This window comes from Cervus elaphus, chromosome 10, assembly GCF_910594005.1.
Source record: "Cervus elaphus chromosome 10, mCerEla1.1, whole genome shotgun sequence".
Classification (NCBI taxonomy): domain Eukaryota; kingdom Metazoa; phylum Chordata; class Mammalia; order Artiodactyla; family Cervidae; genus Cervus; species Cervus elaphus.
This window is the reverse complement of record NC_057824.1, coordinates 48,268,341-48,290,336: the sequence shown is the minus strand read 5'-3', so window position 1 is coordinate 48,290,336 and position 21,996 is coordinate 48,268,341. Positions and strand designations below refer to the sequence as shown.

At 46.0% G+C, this 21,996-nt stretch overlaps 1 protein-coding gene across 3 annotated transcripts in view; it reads left to right on the top strand.

Annotated features, from left to right (window-relative positions):
* PRKRIP1 (PRKR interacting protein 1) overlaps positions 1 to 21,996 on the top strand; it is a 40,775-nt gene that overhangs the window by 12,135 nt on the left and 6,644 nt on the right. Inside the window, exon 6 of one of the 3 annotated variants that reach the window (XM_043915048.1) lies at positions 11,828 to 14,917. The exons of 1 other annotated variant lie outside the window; for it this stretch is intronic. In XM_043915048.1, the coding sequence (XP_043770983.1) occupies positions 11,828 to 11,925 (98 nt within the window). In that variant the 3' untranslated portion in view covers positions 11,926 to 14,917. Of the gene's footprint in view, positions 1 to 633; positions 6,896 to 11,827; positions 14,918 to 21,996 lie in introns of those variants that run through there. One more of the 3 variants, XM_043915050.1, reaches the window with a different exon arrangement.

Here is a 21,996-nt window from a genome sequence, read left to right as displayed (position 1 = left end):
AGGTGTACAACATAGTGACTTGATATTATCATAGATTATGCACCATACAGTTATTATAATATCTTTGGTTATATTTCCTATGCCATGCATTACATCCCTGTGACTTATTTATTATGTAACTGGTCGTTTGTACCTCTTTGTATCCCTTCACCTGTTTTGCCTTTTCCTCCATCCTCCTCCCCTCTGGCATCCACTAGTTTTTTTCTCTGTATCAGTGGAGTCTGTTTCTGGTTTAAGCAGATTTTTAGATCCCACATATAAGTGAAAACATGCAGTATTTGTCTTTCTCCATCTGACTTATTTCACTTAGCATAATACCCTCTAGGTTCTTCCATGTTCTTGCATATGGCAAGATTTCATTCCTTTTTTATGGCTGAGTAATATTCGTGTGTATGTGTGCATGTGTGTGCACACGCACACATCTTTATTCATCTGTCAGTGGACACCTAGGTTGCTTGTGTGTATATGTGCGTATACGCACACTCATGTACACATTTTCTTTATTGATTCATCTGTCAGTGGACACCTAGGTTGCTTCCATATCTTGGCTTTGTAAATAATGCTACATTGAACTTTCCGATGCATGTATCATTTTGAACTAGTGTTTTCATTTTTTTTTTTTTTTTTTTTCAGATAAATACCCAGAGGTGAAATTGCTGGATCATATGGTAGTTCTGTTTTTATGAAGCAGAGCTATTTTTATTACTATCTTTTATTTTCAATCATCAAATATATTTCAGACTCAAGAGGAGAATAGTCTTGAATAGTGACCAGATAGTTACCATTTCTATTGCCTTTTCTTTGTTCCTCATGTTCCAGACTCCTTTCTATCAGTCTGTCTTTTTTCTGTCTTCTTTCCCGTCTGTCAGAAGATCTCCCTGTAAGTCATTCAGTGAGAATAGGTATGCTGGCTATGAGTTATCTTAGCTGTTCTTCATATATGTCTATCTTTATTTCATCCTTGTTCCTATGGGGACATTCTCACTGGATAAGAATATTGGGTTGGCAGTGGTTTATTTCAGTACTTTCGAAATGCTGCTTCATTTCCTCTGGCCTCCATTTCTAATTAAAAAAAAAAAAAGTTATTCAGATTGTTTTCCTATCATTGTTTTTCCCTGGCTGCTTTCAAGATCTTTAGGTGTTAGGAACTTGATTGTGATGTGTTGGCACATGGATTTCCTTGGGTTTATCCTGGAGTTGCATTTGGAGTTCACTGAGCTACATGAATCATTGGTAAGCACGTGTCTGTCAAATTTGGGACTTTTTTCCAACTTTTTTTTTTTTTGCTTTGTTCATATTGGATAATTCCTGTTGATCTGACCTTAAGCTGTCTCTTCCCTGTGTCATTTCCAATCCACTACTGAGTCAATCCGGTGAATTACGTTTTTCAGAAAAGTTTTTGTTTCCATTTGATTCTTTATACTTTCTCTTTTCTTTGCTGCAATTTTCTATCTTTCTGTTTGTTTCAAGATTCTTCACACTCACTTCCTGGAAAAATATTTCAATAGCTACTTTGAAGTGTTGGTAGTTCCAACATCTGGGTTATCTTGACATTAGCATTTGTTGAATGTCTTTCCTCGTGCTAGTTGAGATTTTCCTGATTCTCCACGTACTGAGTGATTTCCTGTGGATCCTGGACATTCTGAATGTTGTGAGACTCTGATCTTGCTGATGTTTGTTTCAGCAGTCAGTCATCCTGGTTGTGTTCAGAACCCAGGTTCTCATCAGCCTTCTGTAGACTGTGGCTCCAGGAACCAGGGCTTTTAAAGCTTTTGCTGTGCTCTCCAGATGTGTCCTGTGGGTGCCACCCAGTGGCCAGTCAGGGTTTAGCTGAGTTCGGTTCTCAAAGTGCTCGGCATGATGATTAGGGCCAGATCCATGCATGTGCTGTCAGGGTGACCCCAGGAGTTCATAAAGACTTTACGATGTCTCTTCCAATCTCTCCATGACCTCCCCGGTAGTTCCTGGTTTCCTGGAGCTCCCCTTTTCAGATCTCTGGCCAGAAAGTCGGGGCTCTAGTTACCTACTCTGCCACATGCTCCGTACAGTTGCCCTTGCATCCAGGGCTGAGTGGTGGGAGGATAAAGAAGAAAAGTAACAGTTTGCCTGGCCATCCTAGGACCACAGCTCCTCTGATCATAGAGAAAGGTTCCCCTCCTTCCAGGTTTTTGTGCAGTAAGCCCCCATTGCCACCAGTCACTGTGGCCATCCTGACACTGGCAGAGGGAAAAGACAAAAGAGATTCCCCTCCCTCTGAACATCGGGAACCCACTGTCTTACTCCTTGAACCAGAACTCGAAAGCTTCTCTCAGAACTTGTCTATGCCAGTCTCCACTTCTGTGTATGGATCGCCCCAAATCCAGGCTGGGATACTGGAGAGAAAAAAAGGAAAAAAAAAACCCACAGGAAATGCAATATTGTTCCAGTGGTACTTTGTATTCTGGTCTTTTCTCCCATTTTGCTTATCTTTCCGAGTCAATGCATTCTGTCCTGGTGCTATAAGCAGTGTTCAGTGGAGAAACAGTCGAATGTGCTTGCTCTGTGTTACCTGGAACCCACCCTCCATTTGTTTGGGGGGGGTGTGGTTTTTTTTTTTCTTTCTGATTGTGCTGGGTCTTCGTTGCTGTGCATGAGCTTTCTCGCGCTGCGGCCGGTGGGCCCAGCTCCCCAGCTGCGGTGCACAGGCTTCCTGCGGCGGCTTCCCTGGTGGTGTGCAGGCTCGGTAGTTGTGGAGCGTGAGCTTAGTTGCTCTGCAGCATGTGTTGTCTTCCTGGACCAGGGATCTAACCAGTGTACCCTGCATGGGAAGGCGGACTGTTAACCACTAGACCACCAGGGAAGCCCTATTTGGTGTTTTGAATCCAGTTACAGGACTTGACATTTAGCTCTTGCACATTTCAACTTGGTGTTACTGGTTCTGTTGGTTCAGGTCTCCACAGTCCTTGTGAATTCTGATTCTGGAATTCAGCATGTTACCATGTCTTTCTGGTGTTGTGATGGGCAGGTTTGATAAACATACCTCCTTTCCGTCATTGGTAAAAATGCTGAGCCAGCCAGACTGGGCCAGGGAGCTCCATCTAGCCTGGCATGGACCTGTTCACTGAAACCCTGGGTGGTGGTATTCTCCAGCCGAGAATCAGCCAGACTCCCTCTTCTTTAATCTGACCCACAGAGGAATCATAGGAAACTTGAGAGGTCACTCGAGGCCATGGAGTGAGCATGGTGTCCGTAGGGTCTTGGCTCAGTGCTCTTTCTGGCTCACCTTGACCTCAAGCATCTCTTGGAGCAGATATTTTTTTCTCCCTTAATTTTAGCTTGTAAAATGATAAGCTCTTCCTAGATCTAAAATTCTGCAACTTGGTATCTTTGCCACATGCCTTGCTATAATGAATATACACCATCTTTGGGGGGGTGGGGCAGAGGAGTTCCATCCCCTGTAAATGCAAGAACCCTTTCAGAACAAGAAACTGAGGTTACTTTGCTTGCTCTGAGTTTGTATTTATTGAACCTGTGATGGGTCTGCGGGATCAGAGTAACTTTTTAGTAATCAGATTGGAGAGAGGTGGCAGTATCCCAGAGCTGAGATTTCTTAAACCCCCCTTTTCTCGCCACTTTCTCACCTTAGATTCATGTTACCACACAGTTTCCAGTCCCTTTTCTTTCATTTGCCTGAGGCTGTGAAGAGTCTCAGAGATGATAGATTTCACCCAGGGTGTCTGCCCTGTTTAAAATGGCCCCGTGCCCTTGCCCTGGGTCTCCCCCGGTCCTGAGCTTCAGTTCTGTCAAAGGATAAAATGTTTTCATCCATGTCGCATTGTAGCAGTGCAGTGTTTTTCAAACTGAGGGCTGTGATCCTTTACTTACTGGGTCATGAAGTTAGCTTAGAAGTTACAGGTTGTTGTTTTTTTCAAACATGCATAAAACAGACTAGAAAACATCAGAATGCCTCACATCCTGGAGTAACTGTTTAGTGAAATTTTCTTTTCGGTTTCTAGGTGAGCTGTCAGGCTTGAAAATCACTGTTAGGATACATGAGCCCCACCTGTCTTGTGCAGTTAGCACCTGTACATATTTTTTAAATGATTAGTAATAATGTATGGTTGTATATGCTTCTCACCAAATGAGCAGGAGAGTGTTATGGGGATAGCTTCCTACAGGGGGTTTGTGTGCCTTTCCTGCACCTCTCAGTTCCTTCCTTATTTTTCATTTTGTGAAAGGGAAAGGATTTCTAGATTTCTAGGATTTCTATTTCTAAAATAAATTTAATGTGGTGATACTCAGTTCTGCCACAAGGTGGCTTCAGTGCACCGCTGGGTTCTTGAAGGACCTGGAGCTAAAGCACCTGAGCTTTTTGGCTCTTCTGTCCGTGGTGAGGGGCAGCTGGCCAGGAGTTCGGTTCTGTTGCTGGAGAGGAAATATCCCAGCTTGTCGTCCGTGCTGGTCCAGCAGTTCAGTGAAGTGAGACTTGTCAGAATGATACCACAGGGTGGCGTTAAGCCAGTCTGGATTATTAAAGCCTTGAATCCCTGAACAGTATATTCTGATGCCAGTGTTAATCATGACGCTGGCTTACCTACCAGAGAAACCTTAAGGTGACGCATTACCAAGAACATCAAGGGCGATTTCTCCAAGGCTGGGTGGGGGGAGAAGCAGGCGAGGGAGATAAAGTGGTACAGACTTTCACTTACAAAGTAAATGAGTCACAGCTGTGAAAGGTGTAGTGTAGGGAATATCATCAGTAAGGTTAATATCTTTGTGTGGTGTCAGATGACAACTGGACTTACCGTGGTGATCATTTTGAAACATACAGAAATAGTGCATCACTATGTTGTATACCAGGAACTAATATAATACTGATACTTCAAAAACACTCCTAGAAAAAGAGATCAGATTTGTGGCTGCAGAGGTCAGGAGGAAGGGGAATTAGATGAAGGTAGTCAAAAGGAACTTCTGGTTACACGATGAGTAAGTACTGGGATGTAATATACAACATGATAAAGATAATACTACTGTACATTATAAATGAAAGTTAACAGACTTCTCTGAAAAAGGAAAAAAACCTTTTTTTCTATTTCTTTAACCTTATGAGAGATGGATGTTCACCAAACATGTGGTGAGTATTTGAAAACTGGGGTGGGAGGAGCAGTTTATCAGCCTCAGCAGTGTGGACACCCTGGGCCACATGGCTCTTTGTTGTGAGGGACGATATCCTGTTCACTGTAGGATGTTTAAGAGCATCCTGGCTTCTACCCGCTAGATGCCAGCAGCACCCACCCTCCCCTCCATCACTGACAAAAAGAAATGTCTCCAGACCTTTGCCAAGTGTTTTCCTCATGGCGGAGAGGGACAAAAGTGTCCCTAGTTAATACGATTCCTATTTCAGCTGGTATCGGGTGTTGGGAAGACACTCAGTTTATGTTTTGGATCAAACTGTTTGCTTGAGTGCCACAGTTCTTACCCATGCTCTCTATATTGGGAAACCATGTGTATCCCTTGCGTCTTTTGAAAGTAAAGGCAAGACAGGATCATTTTAGAAATGTTTAGAATACACAGGAAAGGAAAAAAGTCAAAAAATTATCTGCAATTCTTACTTAAAAAAATCACTTTAACATTCTCATGATGTTTATTTAAATTTTAATATTTATCATGTAAACCTATTTACATAATTATCATATTTACAGTTGTCCTTTTATCATATAACATTGTATCACAAATATTTTCCCATGCTCTTATAATTCCATAGTGCAAGGAAGGATTTTTTTTTCCCAATCTGTTCATTCATCTGTTGTCTTGGATTTTTGTTTTTTTGTTTTGTTTTATTAAAGTTAACATCAGCTTCAATTACACTCAGTGGCATTTTACCTAGTATTCTTACAGTCTTGTGAATAAAATCTCAGATACCTAGATTTTAAAATCATCTGTAAACAGCAGTGTGAGAGTAGTGGAAAAAGGTCAAGTATCACCATCCTAATAGATCACCTCTCATTCTGTCCGTTTTCTCCTTTTTACGTGTTTGTTTATTTGATGGCACTGGGTCTTAGCTGCGACGCGCGGGGCCCTTCACGGCAGCGCACAGGTTCAGTAGTTGCATTGCTGGCACTCAGTTGCCCTGAGGTGTGTGGGATCTTAGTTCCCTAACGAAGGATGAAACCTGAGTCCCCCGCATCGCAAGGCGGATTCCCAGCCACTGGACCACTAGGGATGTCCCTGTCCGTTTTGTTTTAATCTCGCCATGTGAACATACCGTCTGTATGTAGGTAATAATTGTAGTATATGAACATGTTCCCCATTTGCTTGCTTTTATTGAACATTATAAGCACTTCTGGTCTTCATAACTTTTTCAGTGACTGATCATATCCAGCAATCGACATGCCATGATATACCTAACATTTTCCCTTTGTTAGACATTAGACTGATTCCAGTTTTTCTCTTCTTTAGAAGATATTTTAGTGAATTTATGAACCTGTCTCCCTTCCCCCTTTCTGGGTAAAATTCCAGCAGTGGCAATTATTAGATCACAGAATATAAAAAGAGTTTTTGGCTCTTGAAATGTATTGCCAGTTTCTTTCCAAAGAAGTAGTATCAGTTTTTACAGCCATCAGCGATGTGCAGTGGTGTGCATTTTACCATATTAAAAAAAAAAAAACCTTACAAAAATATAGATCCAGATCTGGCAGGACTGTGATAGCAGCCTCCATGCTCTTCCCACCCACCCTGAACAGCCTCCAAAGCTCTCTCTAAAACAGGCTGGGTTGTCATTTGTTCTCCTACACTTCTCTGATGGCTCAGAGAGTAAGGAGTCTGCCTGCAATGCCGGAGACCCGGGTTCAATCCCCGGGTTAGGAAGATTCCCTGGAGATGGAAATGGCAACCCACTGCAGTATTCTTGCCTGGAAAACCCCATGGATGTAGAAGCCTGGCAGGCCCCAGTCCATAGGGTCACAAAGAGTCGGACGGGACTGAGCGGCTTCACTCTTACTTGCAACAGTCCTTAGCATTTATTGAACATTTACTATGTAGCCCCAGTTCTAAGTGCTCTGCAGGTATTAACAAAATCCTCACAGCGGCCCTGTGACAATCCCCATTTTACAGTTGAGGGGCCTGAGGGACCAGGCAGTGATGGGCGCCCACAGAGCGAGCAGATAATCCCAGTGTCTCCCCACTGGCCTTGCGCTGACCCCCGAGGTGACTGTTTCAAACCTAGCCAGCAGCCCTGCACGCCCACCCCTTCCGGTCTCCCCGCCCTTGCCCTCTGACCTTCTCTCACTGCTCTCCCGCCTCTGCTCCTGCTCAGGCCGCTGTGCTCTTTCTCTCTCGTGCTCCCCACTCCCCGTCTGCCCAGAAAGCTTCTGCTCAGCTTGCACCTTGTAAGACCTTCCCTACCGCCCCTCCCCACCCCAGCCTCCCACTTTGCTCCCACAGGGTTTGGTTATGGAATGTGCTAAATCACATAATGTGTTTATTCAGTCGCAATCTCAGTTCCCTGAGGGTAGGCAGTGTCTTTAAAAAAATAATAATAAGCTTGGTTTTAGAATGATTTTAGATTTACAGAAACACTGCCAGGAGAGTATAGTACGAAGAATTCCCATATGCCCAGTTTCCCCTATTGTTAACATCTTAAGTTAATGTGGTTCATTGGTCACAGTTCATGAACCAGTCTTGATGCATGTAGTAGCTGAAGTCCATACTTCGTTTCCTTACTTTTTACCTAGTGCCTTTTCTTGTTCCAGAATCCCATGTAGGGTGTCATATTACATTTAATCATCATGTAGCCTTCGGCTCCTGATCGCTCTTGACAGTTCCCCAGACTTTGTTTTGATGACCTTGAGAGTTTCGAGGGTCAGGTGTTCCGTAGAATGTCCTTCAGTTGGGATTTGTCTGGCGTTTTTCTCATGAGTGAGTTACCTAGAGGAAGAAGACCACAGAGATAAAGTTCCATTCTCACGTCAGGGCTGGATGCTTATCAGGACGACTTGTCACTGTTGACGCTGCCCCTGATGCCCTCCTCAGGCAGTGCTCGTCAGGGTCCTCTGCTGGACGGCGACTCTGCTTCCCCTTCCCACGCTGTGCCCTTTGGAAAGAAGTCACCCTGCACGACCCACACATAAGGGGTGGGGGCTTACGCAGCCCCTCCACGAGGGCGGAGGCTCTGCATCAGCTATTTGAAACTCTTCTGCATGGATTTGTCTGGTCCTCATTTTCTTTGTAACTGTGGACTCTGAGATACTTATTTTGCACTCTAAGTTTAATCTAATACTGCTTTATTTTCTTGCTCAGATTGTTCCAGCTTTGGCCACTGGGGGCTCTTTCATATAGTGCCTGTCCCTTTCACAGACTCCCATCGTTGGTGGAGTTTGGGGGGTTGGTTTTGTTTGCATCAGCACTTCCTTACTTCCTGGTGCTACAAGGTAGTCCAGACTTGTCTTACGTATTTTCAGCCCCTAACCTAGGATTCAGCCATTCCTCTGAGTCCTGTTTCTTTTTATTGGAGAATGAAATAATTTTGTTGAAGAGCCAAATGACTTGAATGTGCATCGGATTCCTAAGTTTCTCCTCTCTGAGAGTGACACTTCTAGGCTCCGACAGCCTGTCTCCTATCCACAGGAACCAGTTGTGTTTAGAGCTTGTCAGTCATAAGCAGTGCTTTGAGCTCTCCTCAGTCAGTCAGCATCTCAGACATCCAGACAACACATTCCCCAGACAACCAGATTAATGAGTGTTTCACTGTTTTTTTGGTCCAACAATTACAGAAGTTTAACAAAGATGTTCAGTAATAAAATGTACACAACCCAATTTTTATAGTAAAATGCAGGGGAGGGGGGCATGTGGACACCGTTGAATCTCTGATGAACAGCCATTGTTGGTACTGGTTCCAAGACTGACGGGATGATGTCTCCTCGTATTGCCACCAATCCAGTATTGTTCTGTTGCCCACCAGTAGCCATCTCCACACGTTCACCTATCACAAGATTCATAAAAGGATCAGGTCCCCACAGTATTCCTTGGACATATCTGCCACCATTTAATTTCAGCAATAACTTCTTGTCCATACATTTCTTCAACTCAGGAGGGTGAGCCTTGCTCATGCTGTCTACTTGGTGAGCTCAAAGACACCTCCGACTGTCCTGTCCCTTTAAGATCAGAATTCAAGATGAAAGTCTGTGCACTTGTCCTGCCTGTTCATACCTCTTAGGATATGGTTGGTGGTTTTCAGGCTTGAGGCTGACCTGTGATGACTAAGTTACAGAACAAAACAAGTAATCAGCAGTTGCACCCTGGGAGCGCAGGTCCTAGAGCAGAGCTCCCCAGCTGGCAAATGGGGAATGGGGCACACGTGGCAGACCCCGATCACCTTGCCTTCAGGGTGGCGGCTGAGTGCCCACGACCTGGACAGGGCTCAGAGAGCACTGCCCGAGGAGTCCAGGGCGCTCAGAGCTGTGTGTCTGGTCCACCTCTAGTTTTTCACTTGGTCTCCGTATAGCATGTTTTTTCTTTCTTTCTCCCCCTCCCTGCCCCCCTTCTTCTTTTGTTTTTTTTTTTTTACAATTTTGGTGAAATATACATAACACAAGATTTACCATCAGTACAGTTCAGTGGTACTAAATACATTCAGATTGTTGAACAACCATTATCACCATCATCTACTGCCATAACTTTTCATTCTGTAAAACAGAAACTGTGTCTTTGAAACAGCAGTTCCCCCATTCCCTGCTCCTCCCAGCGCGTGGCAGCCACCCGTCTCCTTTTCCATCTTCGAATCTGCTCCTCTCAGGACCTCCTGTAACAGAAATCATAGAGCGTTTGTCATCCTGTGACTCCCGTTTGACTCAGCGTAATGTCCTCGGGGTTCCTCCCCATTGCAGCCCCCATCAGAACTTCTTTCCTTTTTCAGGCTGAATCACTGCGCTGTATGAATAGGCCGCATTCTCCTTATCCATTCAGCATGCTCATTGTTACTGCTTGCACCTCATTTTTCTTACTGTGTATCGGAGTGTAGTATATTTACAATGTAGTGTTAGTGTTGGGTGTACCGCAGAGGTTCCTTTGTACGTATATCCTTTTCCAGATTCTTTTCTCGTCTAGGTTATTTGTTTATCTTGGCTGCCCTGGACCGTTGTTGCTGTGTGGGCTTTCTCTAGCTGTGGGGAGGAGGACTCCCACTGCGGTGGCTTCTCTTGCTGAGGAGCGGGGGCTCTAGGGGCACGGGCTTCAGTAATTGTGGCGAAAGGGCTCAGCTGCTCTGTGGCCTGCGGGTCCTTCCCGATCAGGGCTCAGACCTGTGTGCCCTGCCCTGGCAGGCGTTCTTGTCCTCATGCAGGTCATTGCAGAGTACTGAGTAGAGTTCCCTCTGCTCTAACAGTGGGTCCTTGTTGATTATCTGTTTTATGTGCAGTCGTGTATGTAATTGATCCCTCCCCGACACTGCCCCACACCGTAAGTTTGTTTTCTAAGTCTCTGAGTCTGTTTCTGTTTAGTGAATAAGTTCATTTGTGTCACTGTTTAGATTCCACATATAAGTGACACCATAGATGTTTGTCTTAGTTGATCATTTCAGTCCATCCGTGTTGCTGCAAAGGGCTCTATTTCATTCTTTTCTATGACTGTCACGTCAAGTTTCTTTTGTCTCCATTCCCCTATGCATTTCTGCAGGCAAGGTAGGCAGAGGCTTGAAAGTCACATAGTGCAGGTTGGAATCCTAGGTCCTGGTTTTACAGATTGTGAGACCTTGATTAGCAAATTACTTAACCTCTCTGAGCTTGATTCCTCATCTGTAAAATGGGTATAGAGGAGCATTACTCATCTCAGAGACTGTTATTAAACAAGAGGGTACAGACGTGCAGACTTCGCCCAGCGCCTGGCATGTGACAGGTGTTCAGCAAATCTTAGCCACTAAAACATGCTCATCATTTGTAGTTTCTCATCCTGGTTGGGCATGAGGTTGAGGAGGAGGAACATCCTAAGGAATTAAATCGTAGAGATGATTTCGACCCCTTGCCATGAATGCTCTTTAGTGTCCCGCCAATGGTGTGAAGGTGGATAGACCGTGCTGTGCCCTGGGTGCCTGTGGGCGCAGGAGTGAGTTCCTACACTTCTGCGGGAGGTGCCCACCGTGCCCGCCAGTGTTGTTGAGGAGCTGGGGAGGCTGGTGCGGGCTCCGCGGGCTCTGGCTCCGCCTCGTCCCCGCTCTCGCCCACTGCCCTGCTCCAAGAGGGGGAAGCAGGAGGAGTCGGGAACAAGTTGTCTTTGTGCTCTGCTCTTGGTCTGCTCAGCGGCACTGTGGGTACTGGCAGACACGCCAGGGAAGACGCTGGGATTCAGAGGCGCACGTGGAGTGCCGGTGGGAGGCTTTCTGGGTCTGCGGGCAGGGCTGGGAAGCGGACATGTTTGTTGTGGGCGGGGCCCTCTGCTGCATGGGTTTTGAAAGTCCCTTCGCAGATGGGCCGAGAGCAGGGACGTGAGCACATGTAGTCGGCCTCCCTCAGTGGTAAAGGGCGGCTGGGGGCGTTGCCTTGCCAAGACGATGGACTGGGGAGGACCACATATAAAGCAGTGAGGCCTGATTTCTGGGGCGTCAGGATCTTGTGTGGGCTGGACCCTCTTAGAGGGATGAGGTCCACCCTCCAGCAGTGGTAGGGTCGGTTCTGGGACTGGCCCTTTATTCCCGGGGTGGCCTTGGGGGCTGACGGGCACGAGGACCTCTCCGGCTCCTCGCTGTCCAGTCCAGGGACGGCTGGGGCCTGGGTTCTTCCAGCAGTCCATTCTCAGCGAACCCCTCATTCTCCGAGTGGATGTGTGTATCGCTGATCCAGATGCCATGTGATTGCAGGATCCAGTGAGACCCAGGAGCAGCCGTCCAGTGGCTCCGAGGAGGCGTCTGGGACAGAGGACAAGGGGGACGCGCCCAGCTTCGTCATGGGGCGATGACGGGGCTGGCCCCGCGACTCCGAACGCCCTTCCAAAGCCTCATGGAGACACGCAGTGGGAGCCCCTCCTGAGGACTCGCAGCCCCGCTGCGGGCAGGACTCAGCCGGTAGGGAGAAGACTGGCCGCCTGGACACGCGAGGGCACTGCCAAGCGGGGTTCGCTAATGTTCTCGCTGTGAGGGGGGAACTGTATGACCTGGCGCCCCCACCTGCTCTCACATAAGTGGACAGTGATGAGCTTGGGGCTGGTTTCTGTGAAACGAATGTTTGTTTAGTAAAGAACAGAAAAACTCCAGGTTTTGTTCGGACCTGTGACGTGACACGACAGGGGGGGGCTGGTCCCAGACCCAGAGAAGCAGCCTCGGCTCCGGAAGGAGCCCTCGCTGCAGGGTGCGGGGCCTCCGTGTCCTTCAGCTGAGGGTGCAGAGTGCACCCCAGGACTGCTCCCTGCATCCCAGCAGCTGCAGAGGGAGACCTGGGACTGAGCCAGGGGTGGAGCCAACAGAGAGGACCTTGGCGTGTGAAGACGACTTCGGAAAACCAACTGGTCATAGAAAGTCAGCAGGTAGAGGAGCCAGGCTGGGCTGGACCAGAGCAGGTGGCCTGGGGAACCCTGCTGGACCACAGGGGTGCGGATGACGCTGGCCAAAAGCTACACTTTCATCAAGAGGGAAAAGGGGATCTAAGCAGAAAATGGAAGGTGACTGAGGGCAACCTTTCAGGCCAGTGGGAGAGACAGATGGTTTCTATCTAAAGCCTTGGCTCACGTTTTTGGTATCTCCAAGTTTCTAGGTCTATTTTGTGCCTTTTATAGAAAGTTTGATAGAATTAAGGAAATAGTGGTTTCAAGTGAAGGGAAATGAGGAAACATCTTACGTTTCTTGATTTCCCTGGCTCCATCCTGAGCCTTGTGACATCTGTGATAACGTCTGTATGTCCACAGTTTAAGTCACAGGAATTTTCTTTCCCAGGAAGCTGAAATGGAAAGTCAGCCCTCATAAATTAGAACACAGCCTGACTGTTTTGAAAGTGGCGTTTCTCTTTCATTAGGGACTGACCGGTTAGTTCTGTGTCCTCCTATCTTTGAGCTGTTGGTTTCCTTTGTCCCCTCAAAGTGTGTGTGTCAGAGCTCGTGCTTTGAGCCTGGAGCCCTGGGACTGAGTCCTGGCCCTGCCTCTGATGGGACAGGGAACTCCGGGCAAGTCCCTGCCCAGTGTCCCCGGCCAAGAGCTCGGAGCTTCCGCAGCAGATGTGTGCCGGGCAGGTGGGCAGATGACTAGACTGGGTGCTTGCTTTTACCTTTACTGGATGTCAGGAGATGCTGCTCAGGGAGAAGATGTCCTTCAGCAGTTCCCAGTGATGCAGCGGTTTTAGTGCCTTAGGTTGAATGACTTGCCGGCCTTCTGTACCAGCCGGAAACTTGGATCCACTCTCCCAATCCACTCAGCAGAACCAAGCGACTGACACTGCACTTCGTGTTATCAAACCCAGTTCACTGCAGGGCATCCAGCAAGGAGAACAGGCCAGCTGGTGCTCAGAAGCCCAAAAGACTGCGAGGGAGAGGGTCCCAGGGTATGTGATCCGCTCCTGTGCGGTTTGATTGGTCGATGGTGAGTGAGTAAGTGATGTCTGGGGAGTTGCAGCTTTCTGGTTCCAGCCCGTCCGGGCTCTGCGCTGCTGGTGGTCCTCGGGCAGGCAACTGCTTTCACCTGGGGGGAATCATGCCTGCAAGACAATTAAAGGGTGTGGCTCGGGATACTACTTAGCGCCCTTAAGGAGGAACTGAAGGGCCTTGACTTTATGGCCAAATTATTTTGTCTGTCTTGACTGCTTTCTTTGTTTCTTCATTTTCTCATCTGTAACTAAATTTGTGCAAGAATGTGGGAGAAAGTCATTGACCTTTTCATTTTAAAATTCTTTTCATTTTTAAAAGAATTCTCAAGTTGCTTGGTGCCAGTACTTTGTATTATAAAGACATTACCCCTGATGGCTTTGTCACAGCACCTGGACAAACGCTTGAAAATTAGACACAGTACAATGAGGATAGAGATGTAAACACACCTGCCATATACCCAGAGTTTGTTACAGATGGCAACCAGGAAAATCAGTTTTGGAGTGAGTCATTTTTATATAAATTCTGTAACCAAGGAGTCTTTTGAATTCTATTTATTTGGGTTTCAGCTTCTCCAGGGCTCTTTTTTAAAATATATTTATATATATGTGTGTGTGTGTGTGTGTGTGTATATATATAAACAGCTGTTGGCCACTGCACATCTTTTTTGTGGTTAAAATGTAGTTTTATTATCTAGTACTTTTCTGCCTAAATAATCTAGCGCCTTCTCCTTGGAAGCTATAGCTTGAGCTGTCTTGCTAATTGCTACAGTAAGCCCCCTACATACAAACCTTCAAGTTTCAAACTTTCAGATATGTAAATGTGTTCCACGCCCATCAGGTGTGAGTGAAGCTGCCCTCCATCTCCTATTGCTGACGATCCTTCAGCTCCACTGTCTCCCTCCCCCAGTCAGTAACTCTTCTTAGCCGCTCACTCAGTGCCAGCTGTTACGTGACTGTACTTTTCAAGGTCCTGTAAGGTTGAAAGTTTGTTTTTTCTGTTTAGGTATTACTTGTGTGCAAGTATGAGCCTAGTACCATACTATAGAGCGATCGTGTTAGTTAGGTACCTAGACTGACTTTGTTGGACTTACGAACTCATTTATATGTAGGGGACTCACTGTATTCCTAAAGAAAGGCATTTCATGGCAGCTGATAGTGTCCTTGAGTCTGATACAGTTCAGAAAGTTCAGGTTCTCAATAATACAGGAACGTGTCTGAACCCATGTCTGTAATAGGCACGCAGGTCCATACTGAATGCCTGAACTACAGTTACTTCATTTTAATTTTGTAAATGCTTCTGTAAAGTAGATGTATACAGTGTATGTTTGATAAACTAAAACAGCCTGTATAAACCAAAATAATTTCTCTATACCTTGGTATGTGAAAGTTTCCATTATTTTCTCCTTTTGTTTGCAAATCTTTCAGTAGAAAGCATTGATGATTCAAAATACTTGTCCCTCAATGCTAGGCCTCCTTTTATGTATAAAGTATATAAAATATTAAATATATTATGATGAGAAAAACTAATCAAACATAGTGAACAAGCTCACAGGTATGCTAATTTTATAGGCTGTACATTATCATTTATACCAAATTGTCACACAAACATTGTACATATGCTTTCAGAGTAGAGTTAAAAGCAAGTGGTGATAAATGTCATGAGTACTCAACTTGACGAGAATTTTCAGTCTTGAACTCTGGAGTCAGAAGTATGATTAGAAATAAAACTTTGTCTTGATCGGGAGACACACATTTGGTGAACAGTTCAGCTGAATTACAGTGGACCTTACAGACCTGGTGCGGATTCTTGGGTCAGCGGTCTGCCCCTCTGTCGTCGTCTTCTCGGCCTGGTGTCAGCGTTGTTGGAGGTCAGCAGTGCTCTCTCTAGGCCAGTCCTGTGCAGAAGCCCTGAGTGGGAAATAATTCATTCAGGAGTCGGTTTCTGTCAGTTTCCACTATGCATGAGCCACTAAATACCTGATGAGACACCTTTCATTTGGGTTGGAGAGAGTCTCAATAAATGATGTCTTTTCCAGTATAATGTGTATATGTATAATCTGGTTGTGGATCACGGGGCATCTGATCTTCGTCCAAAGACAGATTACTGTGATCAGCTTCAGAAACAAGCTTGGAATATTCCTTTAAAACTTAGACTTTATAATATAACAACAAGGTCATCTTCAATGTAGATAATACAACAACCTCAGCATATACAAAACGTCAGTATCCACAAAGGTATGTTATCAAAACACAATCTCTCTAAATTACCCTTTGTGGCTCAGACGGTAAAGAATCTGCCTGCAGTGTGGGGCACCTGGGTTCAATCCCTGGGTCGGGAAGATCTTCTGGAGAGGGAAATGGCAACCCACTCCAGTATTCTTGCCTGGAGAATCCCATGGACACTGCAGTCGCTGGGGTCGCAAAGAGTTGGAAATGAGTGAGTGACTAACACTGCCAAATTAAGTCGTTTGATAAACTTGGCCTGATTATTTACCTAAGTGTAATTGATCATATAGGCTCCTTTAAATCGACTGTGCCAGAATCTTTCCTAAGGAATATCAAATTTAACTTTTTAAAAAGATTTCCTTATGTCTAGAAAATACAGACTAAAAGTTGTTATAACTATTCATCAGTTAACTGAGTCCCATGTAACTAGCCCTTGATCTTGTTAACAGTTTGATGAAACCATCGGGGTTTCCATTAGAATTAATTTCTTACCAGTTCATCGGTATGACCTGGAAGTTATCAGAATCTTGTGCTTGCCAGAAAGTCCTTTCTGTGAGTCTTCTTAAAGATGAGACATTTTTGCAAATGTTTTGAAATATCACCTATGAATGACAAGGGACTTGAAAAGACGAAGTTAAGGATATGATTACCATGCAGCTGACAAAGAAGCCTAACCAAGTTGCTGTGACATACAATATTTTAACAACTTACTGACCAGAGACATCTCTTGTTATCTGAACACTATTGATCAAAGACATTTCCACATTCACTTACATAACAAATTGCTAGCCAGAGGCATTCGTTTCTGCAAAAATTCCCCAGTCAGTAATGTGTTAACAAGAATTAAGATCGATAACAAATGGTATAGTTTCTAGAACACTTAATGACATTTACCCATACAATATTACTTAAGGCTTATCACCACTCATTTGATAATGCTTCTCATGTAGTTTTAACACATTAACTTATCACAGCTGAAATAAGTTTCACTTGAGTTTTAAAAGGCTTTTCCATTTCCTTTCAGTTCAGGTTCTACCTATTAAGCTAAGACCATAGTCTCAGACAGTGTGAGCCGTGTTTGCATTTAAAGGAAATGGGAGTTATAATTTTGGCTCTGTACCTAGGAAAACTTTTGCTCTCAGGGTCGGAATTTTGAAAAATTTTTATCAAACCAGATTTCTTTAACTGTATTTGCAAAAAGGAAACAAAATTAGAAGGTCAAGAGTTTTATCTTGGCCATTTTTCTCCGAAGTCTAAATAACATTGTGGCCACGTGGTGTTACACCAAAGTCATCTTTTCATAGAGATCTAGCTGAAAATTTCCCAGTTTTGTAAGACACCCTAGGGGACTACAAGAGGCAATAGAGCTCTGATTTATCTTTTCAAAGAGCTGTATTATCAGAAACAGATCAGAACCAGGCAACCCAGTGCTCAAAGGCCCCTCAGATCCTAGTTCCAAGCACGAGGATGGAAGATTTCCTATCTGTTGTTCCAGAGAGGGGTAAGAGCAACCAGCCTTGGTGTATGAGGAGTTTTCCAAGCGGCCCACGCAGTGCGGGATGGCTGAGGGATTCCTCAACCCAGAAGAGAAGGCTCCACTTAGAGCGGCACTGTGCTTCTCCCCTGGCGCCCCCCCACACACCAGGAAGGACAGATTCCAGTCACAGGAACCCAGCAGGGAGATGTCCCACTGCTCACCAGTGACGCCTCCAGAGCAGAACTGGAGCCTCGCGTGCTTCACCACAGAACCGAGACTGCCATGGGCCAGTCAGCACTCAGGCTGTCCCGGCGACACTGCTGCCCGGCCCGCTGCTGGACCGGATCCGAGAGCTGCAGCCGGCCAGGGGCTGACGTGCCCCTACTGCTCCAGCAACCCCACTCCTGCGAGTTTACCCAGACTCAACTATCATTTAGGGTACACACACCCCCACGTTCACAGCAGCACTGCTCACAATAGCCAAGACACGGAGACCACCTGAATGACCACCGACAGATCGCTGGATAAAGATGTGCATACATACAGTGGGAGACCACTCAGCCGTACAAAACAATGCCACTTGCAGCAACACGGATCCAACTAGAGATTATCTTACTAAGTGAAGTCAGAGACGGGGACTTCCTAACAGTCCAGTGGTTAAGACTCTCCCCATTCAGTGAGTGCCGCAAAAAAAAAAAAAAGAATATACCAGGTATATGTAATAGAACACAAATGAACCTGTGGAACAGAATCACGGACACGGAGCAGACTGGTGGTTGGGGGGGAGGGGTGTTGGGAGAGGGGCGGAGTGGGAGGTTGAGGTTAGCAGCTGTAAGTTTTTATATTTAGATAAACAAGGTCCTACTGGATGACACAGCTATATTCAATATCCTATGATAAACTATAATGGAAAATATTAAAAATGTGTATACACACACACATAACTGAATCACTTTGCTATATAGCAGTACATCTACACACCAGAGGCCGTCCCCAAGAAGCCCCCCAACCCGAGTCCTGCTCAGTTTAATTTCTTCAGAAATGAAAAATGTGTAGAAAAAGCGAACGATTATGTGTCATCAGTGAGGAGGGGGAGAGACCCACATTCCCCCCGCCCCCGAAAAAATGATTAATGCCCTTTGTGACAGTTACCAAACCCAGGATCATTTTGCCCAACATGCAGCAGCCAGAATGCTGAGATGCCAGGGTTTGCAGCAAAGAGGGTTTATTCACAAGGCAGTCAAGCAACAAGACAGAGCAAGTCTCAGATTCACCTCCTGGAAGGCAAAGGGCTCCCGGTGTTCATGGTGTGAAAAAGCAAGGCAGCCTGCGGTGTGGGGGCAGTGGGGATGGGGAATTGGAGAAAGCTTGGCAGTTGTCATTCTGTGCGGGTGTAACTAAGCTACAGGCCTCTGCACACACTCAAAAGTGGAGCTGCTTACAGCATGATCTGAGGGTTACCCTTTGAGGTCAGAAGGTCACCACGTGGACACACGGGCCGGCCCATTTGGAAGGTCATTGGTCCTATCCAGCCTTAGCCAGCTCAGCTCAGACTAGACACAGCTGACTCCAGGCCCCTGGGAAACAACTGACAAATACTGTTTAGGCTGTGTGCTTCTTGTTGACACACAAGTCTCAGAACAAACGACCCTGATCAATGCAGGTAGAGGAAATGGATTTGACTGATAATTACCCTCAGTTTCGTTCCCCCATGTCTTCTGATCATTCCTCGATCTTCAGAGTGGCAGGGGCGATGACAGATTTACAGAGCTGTGTTAGCCCTCTGCCTCTTACCAGTGTCTACACATGCTCGCTCAGTCGAGTCCGACTCTGTGCAACCCCATGGACTGCAGCCCGCCAGGCTCCCCTGTCCGTGGGATTCTCCAGTCAAGAATACTGGAGGGAGCTGCCATTTCCTCCTCCAGGGGATCTGCCAGACCCAGGGATTGAACCCACATCTCCTGCATTGGCAGGCGGACTCTTTACCACTGAGCCACCTGGGAAGCCGCCCTCTTAACAGCACAACATTGTACATAAACTGTACTCCAATTAAAAGTTTTTCTAAAAAGCTTAGGGCTAACAAGGGCTTGAAGAATGCAGCTGTTGATTACTCACTTAAACATTCTCTTGTTCCCAGTTTCCAGTGAGCACTTTGATCCCAATAAATAGATAACCACCTCTGTACCAACTGTCACAGGCCCAAGACTGATAATCAAAATGGCAAAGACCAACTCTGAGGGGGACACACATATTGTTAAAATTTAGGCCCCAGATCTTATCTAGGACATGGTCAAGCCAGGGAATCCATGTCTTACCTCCTTACTGGAGAGTCCCAATCATTAGCAGTTTGACTGAAACACTTAGATACTAAATATGGAAGGAACACAGGCTGGAAAAATACGTATGTTTTCTATTCTCACCTAACAGAACCTTGACGGGTAGAAAAGGATTATTTTTTTTTTAAATCTGAGGTCACAAGGACCAAATTTCAGCTTAGACAGGGAAAAACAGGACAGGAAATTCTATTGATTAGACTAATCAGATATGTAACATTGGAAGTCACAGTGAAGTTAGGGACAGTTGAAAAATTAATGGCAGGCAGGACAAGAGGTAGGCATCATTAAATACAGAAAAAGATTTTGGATGAAATTTCCAACAGCTAGGACAAAGGTCTGTATAGTCAAAGCTATGGTTTTTCCAGTAGTCATGTATGGATGTGAGAGTTTCTTTAATAAGAAAGCTGAGCGCCAAAGAATTGATGTTTCTGAAGTGTGTTGGAGAAAACTCTTGAGAGTCCCTTGGACTGCAATGAGATCAAACCAGTCCATCCTAAAGGAAATCAGTCCTGAATATTCATTGGAAGGACTGATGCTGAAGCTCCACTACTTTGGCCACCTGATCTGAAGAGCTGACTCATTAGAAAAGACCCTGATTCTGGGAAAGACTGAAGGCAGGAGGAGAAAGGGACGACAGGATGAGACTGTTGGATGGCATCACTGAGTCAATGGACATGAGTTCCAGCAAGCTCTGGGAGATGGTGAAGGATAGAAGCCTGGCGTGCTGCAGGCCATGGGGTCGAAAGCAGCCGGACGTGACTGACCGACGGAACCCCACCACCACCAGCACTTCCCCAGTGGTCCGATGGTTAGGAATCTGCCTGCCAGTGTAGGGGACGCGGGTTCCATCGATGTTCCGGGAGGATTTCACATGCCAGCGGCAACTCAGCCCTCGAGCGGTAACTACTGAGCCCACACTCCATAACCACTGAAGCCAGAGCACCCTAGAGCCTGTTCTCTGCAACGAGAAGCCACGGCAAGAAGAAGCCCTCACACCCCAACTAGACAAAGCCTGAACACAGCACCGAAGATCAAGCACAGCCATAAATATTAAAAGAGTGAGCATTAAAGACATCCAACAGCTAGAGAGAGTGCCTGCTTTTGCCCAGCTTTGAGAAATCTTAATCATTGAGCTGCCCTTCCAAGCCTTAATTTCTTTCTTGCGACTTCATTCTGAAAAGCTGCATAAGATCTGTTCGAGGTTCACCTGCCCACTGGGAGGAATCAGTGTAGGGGACCTGGAACCAGCCAAGGCTTGGAGTGATCTCTGTTGACAGTGCTCCACAGTATGGTTTCCATTTCCCATCACGTTCCACACACGGACTTCTCTAGTGGTCCAGTGGCTTAAGACTCCGAGCTCCCAATGCAGGGGGCCCGGGCCCAGGTTGAATCACTGGTCAGGGGTCTAGGTCCCACATGCTGCAATTAAGACCTGCTGCTAAGTCACATCAGTCGTGTCCAACTCTGTGCAACCCCATAGACGGCAGCCCACCAGGCTCCCCCGTCCCTGGGATTCTCCAGGCAAGAATACTGGAGTGGGTTGCCATTTCCTTCTCCAATGCATGAAAGTGAAAAGCGAAAGTGAAGTCGCTCAGTCATGTCTGACTCTTAGCGACCCCATGGACTGTAGCCTACCAGGCTCCTCCGTCCATGGGATTCTCCAGGCAAGAGTACTGGAGTGGGGTGCCATTGCCTTATCCAATTAAGACCTAGCACAGCCAAATAAATTTTTTTTTAAATTGTGGATCCAAATGTTTCAGAACCCAGCCATTCTCAGGAATCCCCACAACTGTCTCCTGAAAGTGGGAACTCCAAGCCCAGCTAGAGCCTCCCTTCTGTCAGGGGACGAGACTCTGTCCTTGTGAGACTTCAAAACCCAAGTGGTCAACAGAGGGCAGACAACTATGCCTTTTCCTCAGACACCTTACAGCTTCATTCAACCACAAAGTTCAAAGTCAAAACTGTATTCTGGTCTCAGGCTTCCTTTGTTTTACATGCAATCAAATGGGAATGTCCACATACTAGAGTGGGGCTCCCCCTCTTTTAGTTCAGGGGCCTTCAAATCTTTGGCCAGGATTTCTACAGATATGGTGCGGGAATTTTTAAGTCCCTGAGAACTTCCTGTCAGGCAGAACGGTTGTTTTAACTCTTCTATCTAGATCTTTCCATTAAAAGCAAACAATTCTTGGGATTCAAATCTCAGGGGTATGCAAGCACGCGCGCACACACACACACACACACAGCATTCTTCAAATCAAGCATAAGCGCGTGCGTGTACACACACACACACACACAGCATTCTTCACATCCAGTAAGTAAACCAACAAAAACCTCGCGTGAGCAGAGCAGTGAGAAGAATGTATGGGTTAGGGACTCATGGACAAATATCTTCTACAATTTGATTAACTGCTTGTAAGTC